The following is a 4,491-nucleotide window of genomic DNA, read 5'->3' as shown; positions in this document are numbered from 1 at the left end:
GTTTACATTCATCAAACTGGGTGTTTGGTTACTAGCTTCTGTATATATTATGCTCAATAACAAGAAATATCAGTTTTGAAAGGAACTTGGAGATAATCGTAATAAGGATTTTTTGGTGATTTCAGTGTCACGGAAATTTGCTTCCGAAAGATCTGGTACTCAAACCATCTCTAGATCGACGCGCAAGTTTGGCACTCTCGTGCGGCAGTCACTATACATGGTCGAGAAACATATCCTGGAGCAAAGCTGGACCGCTTTCTCATTTCCTCTCACTGGGAGGACCATTTCCCTAGGATTGAACAATCCACTCTTCCAAAAAGACTATTCTAGGAAACAATGTGGATCGTAATCTAAGTAAATGCAGAAACTGGATGCATTCATGGACCTAAAATTGAACTCAGAAGTGATATAATTGTTCAAAAAGTGATTCAGCAAGAGAGGTTAATGGACCTAAAATTGAACTCTTCACAATTTTGGGAAGGTGAAACTCTGTTAAACTAGCCAGGTACTGTACCTTCTGGACACATAAATCGACTCATGGAACACTTAAAATTCCAATATATCCAGAAACACAAGAAGTCTCTTGTGTACATTGGTGGGTGACTGATCAGACGGAAGAAAAATAACCAAACCTCGAGCCTCTCAAAGACAAAAAGGATCTTGTGAAGGCTATTATAAATGTACAATGTTATATATATACCCAGTCTGTTTGCAAAACTGCATTCTTCATTCAAAAGAAGAATAGTAGAAGAATATCCAAAAGAAAAAATAATATTCACGAATAATGGCAGACTATCAAGGAGTTAGAAAACTGCATTCTTCCTTCAAAATTGTAGCTAATCGCTTGGAGCTTCTTCGCATATTCCCTCATCACTAAACCCAGCAGCTCAGCTGACAGATTCATTCACATCGCTCTGTCCAAGAACTGCCTGTGGAGGAATACCAGAGTATAAGCTTGTTCCGATATTTTGACGGAATATAATACGTTGTTAGAAGAATGAAGGAGATAGAATATAATACAGACAAGAGTTAATATGTAATGAAGAAGATAGAATATAATAACTCCTCGGAGGATACAAGATAAAACAGCACTCCATTTTATTATTCGTGAATAGAAGAATGAAGGAGATGGAAAATCCAAAACATACCAAGCATCCGTCACAGATGTCAACTGCCTGAGCGTTCTCCTTAGAACCATTGGCACACTTATCACAATATACATCTTCACAAATCCTACAACGATGCTGAAAGTAAAACAGAATTCCTTGTAAACTTCACATTAAAAAAAAAAACGCATAGCAAAAAGGTTCTCTCGAGGTCACACCTTTTGCGTAGAGACATTGAAAACTGTTCTGCACAAGGTACATTTTGCAGATGCTCTGTTAGGCGACGTGCTTCTAAAGCTATCTTCTCCACCAATGTCCTTGTTCTGCACAAAAACAAATATATTCCAATTGCTTCATACAAACAAACCAACATTCTACGATTGCGCTGAAAAACTAAAATTGATGAAAAATAAAATATAAACACCAATAGACGAGGTTGATAAACCAGCTTTTTATAAATTCGATATCAGGAAAGGCACTAATTCCAGGATCCAAAAACAGATAGAAAAAACAATGCTGCAGGTGTTCGAACCTGGTCAATTGGAGCTTTAACTGTAAGGGTGTTTGACTGCAACCTGGTATCAGCATCAGCAGAGTTCTTACCCAAATCCTTGACTTTCATCGCCTCGCTCACTGAAAAAGTCTGACAAAGGAAAATACCGATTAGGAACACATAATAAAGAAGAAAAATATATAAAAATACTTACCTTCTTTTTATAATAACAGTCATCTGAGTCATCTGAGTCGTCAGAGTCCTCAACAGAGCTTTTACTTTTTGTCGCACCCACTGGACCAATCTAACATATGAAAAAAATTGATTAGGCTTATAAAGAAATAGTATTTACCATCTTGTTGAATGAATGAATAGCTTATTGTTTGTCTAACTGCAGCATGACATAATACGCATTTAGTTTAGTGTTCAACTGCAGCGTGACACCATCTTTTTTCACAGTGTGAATAAAAAATTTGTATTTCCTAATAAGCATTTTCAAGACCTGAACTCTCACTTTTTAAGCATTTTTGAATCATTATTCAGGGAGTTCTTATGTCCTTTATTCTTTGACAGATCCGAAACAATCATGCTGGTTAAAAAGCTAAAATCAATGTATAAACCAAACTTACCATCTTTTTGTAATAAAATTCATCATTGTCATCAGAGTCATCTGATTCGTCATAATCAACCAATGGTTGTGCCTTTCTGGCCTTTGACTGATACTGCAACGAAGAAGGTCATGTATCTAGATGAAAAGTTAAATTATACTCGGTCCGTTTCAAAATATAGTATTACTTACTGCAAGGTACTTGCTTCGAGCACCATCGAGAAGATTCTTATCACAGCTTTGCGCATACTTCATCAAAAAATCATGTTTATTTGCCTTCATAACCTGTTTTCATTAACAATAATATTAGAATAGGACCATCAAATCTTAATTCAATCCAAGTTGAAGAACCTTTCAAGCTTTGAAGGTCGCCAAAGCATTGACCAGCCCCTTTAAAAACTTTAAGTAACCTTCTTAAACTGCTGTATCTTTTTGCTTAATCATATTTTGTATTACTCATTAATCAATCAGTCAAACAATACAAAAGCTTTAACCAAGACATTCCCAAGGCTAAAGACAGAAAAGCAAAGGCACAAGAATAACACAAAAACTAGAAACATACATCTAGTTACAGCAAAAATCAAGCACAAATCTAAAATAAGAAGTATCATGACCCAGGCATATGGTTTTCTTAAGAACCTTAAAAGTCTGAGTAAGTAACCTTTCGATACTATTTAGCCAGCCAATGTGACAATTGTATAGATACCGGCCAAAGGGCTAAAGGAAGTTTCTTAGTGCATGTACAACACAAACAAAGCCAAGGGAACCGAGTCTCGGATGCAACAACTCATCCAACTAGATCCAGTTACGGGGAAGGATTGCAATGGATCTCAGTACATCAAGTAAAGAAAAATGGCATTCAGTCATCATATGATTGAACAAGAAGAAATAGATTATGTTATTTATACCTCGATTGCCTCTTTGGTTTCATCAGACAAGACTGCCCTTGGTGGTCTCTTATACGGAGCATCAAAAAAAATCATCAGGTAAAGGAGCATGATGTACTGTAGCTTTGATTTCTGCAGCGGGTGCGGGTGAAGGTGTTGTGACATACTTTATCACAGTCTTCTTGTTCTTGTGAGAGCAAGACGAAATGTGATGAAGCCACATACTATCTTTGGTGAAGATCAATCCACATTTGTCACATGTAGGATGCCTGGCCTTATCCCATCTGTGCCTGTCTCCTTCAGAAAGATTCTTCTCCATTCTGAATGCAAAAGGAGGATAAGGGTTTAAATGGAGAAATAAACAATATAGAAACTAAAAATTGTAGATTGGGGTTTGCAATGAGTAATAAACACCAAATAGCATAGAAACTAAAATCTAAGATTAGGGTTTGTAATTCTCAGGACTCTCTTTAGAATTCCAACCCAAATAAAACTATTCATCATTAGGTTTTTTAGTAGTTCTGTATAAGAGATTATCAGAAATTACTACATTTAAAGAAATTACTACATTTAGAATTATAAATGTAGTTCTCTTACTACATTTATAAGAGAAAAGGGTTTTTAAAGGAAAGATTTTTATAGCAAATTAGTGTTTCAGAATAAGAATCTAGACAATTAGATTATAAATATCATGAAAACCAATCTATATCAAGAGTCAAAATTAGGGTTTTTAAAAAAGAACTCAAGATTAATTGTCAAATGAGATTATTCGCTACTGAGAAAGATATTGGTTTTGAACTACGTTTAAAGATGAAGAAAGGGTTTTTTTCTTATAAAAAGAAACTCGATTTTAGACAGATATATCATGGAAACTAGTCTTCATCAAGAACACAAGTAATCAAAATTAGGGTTTTTAAATAAGAACTCAGCCTTCAAATGAGAAACGGTGATTTTCACTCGTTTAGAAGAGTTAATCAGAATTAAAATGAATAATTACCTTAAACTTTTGCAGAAACTTCCTGTTGAAAACGATGAAGAAGAAGATTGAAACTTTTCAAAAGCTATTTCTGATGAAGAAGATGAAGGAGTGGGGATAGGAGTGATGTATTTATATTAATAATTATAACCGTTGTGAGTCACTTACACTTGAGATACGAGACAGCGTGAGTTGCAGAATGAATATACCGTGGGGTCCATTTACCCCACAATTTTAAAATGGAGGAGTTTGGGGAATAATACATGGCGGTGATGTTAATTGGGCCTTAATTTAAATTTAGGCAGTGTTTTAGACCACGCCCACGAACCAAGAATTTCACTTGGGGTGTATTAAAAGTTTTAAAACCCTTCTGTGCCCAGTCTCCGACACCCCTAGTCAAACTTAACATTTAACTTTATACT

The 4,491-nt window shown here is 35.4% G+C and overlaps 1 protein-coding gene across 3 annotated transcripts; it reads right to left on the bottom strand.

The window, feature by feature from the left end:
• Positions 1-685: 685 nt before the first annotated feature.
• Positions 686-4,161, bottom strand: LOC113361889. Of its 3 annotated transcripts, none has more exons than XM_026604971.1 (9): positions 4,091-4,161; positions 3,115-3,413; positions 2,399-2,491; positions 2,229-2,321; positions 1,814-1,903; positions 1,639-1,749; positions 1,325-1,429; positions 1,149-1,244; positions 686-929 (listed from the first exon to the last, which is right to left on the bottom strand). In XM_026604971.1, exons 2-9 carry the CDS (start codon positions 3,256-3,258, stop codon positions 888-890), a joined length of 774 nt encoding a protein of 257 aa, XP_026460756.1. In that variant the 5' UTR covers positions 3,259-3,413; positions 4,091-4,161; the 3' UTR covers positions 686-887. The 3 variants fall into 3 exon arrangements, with proteins under 3 accessions (XP_026460756.1, XP_026460758.1, XP_026460757.1); XM_026604973.1 differs by having other exon boundaries at positions 686-925; XM_026604972.1 differs by having other exon boundaries at positions 2,229-2,315.
• Between the last annotated feature and the right edge of the window lie 330 nt (positions 4,162-4,491).

This window comes from Papaver somniferum, chromosome 3 (genome assembly GCF_003573695.1).
Source record: "Papaver somniferum cultivar HN1 chromosome 3, ASM357369v1, whole genome shotgun sequence".
NCBI lineage: Eukaryota > Viridiplantae > Streptophyta > Magnoliopsida > Ranunculales > Papaveraceae > Papaver > Papaver somniferum.
This window is presented reverse-complemented; position numbering and strand designations above follow the sequence as displayed.

What these genes read in the sequence shown, in the direction of transcription:
- LOC113361889 (XM_026604971.1), bottom strand. Translation starts at nt 3,258, where the DNA reads ATGTCACAACACCTTCACCCGCACCCGCTGCAGAAATCAAAGCTACAG. An exon ending in CTCGAAGCAAGTACCTTGCA is followed by an intron (nt 2,322 to 2,398) that starts GTAAGTAATACT and finishes TCTTCGTTGCAG; the next exon opens with TATCAGTCAAAGGCCAGAAA. An exon ending in TCAATGTCTCTACGCAAAAG is followed by an intron (nt 1,245 to 1,324) that starts GTGTGACCTCGA and finishes TTTTACTTTCAG; the next exon opens with CATCGTTGTAGGATTTGTGA.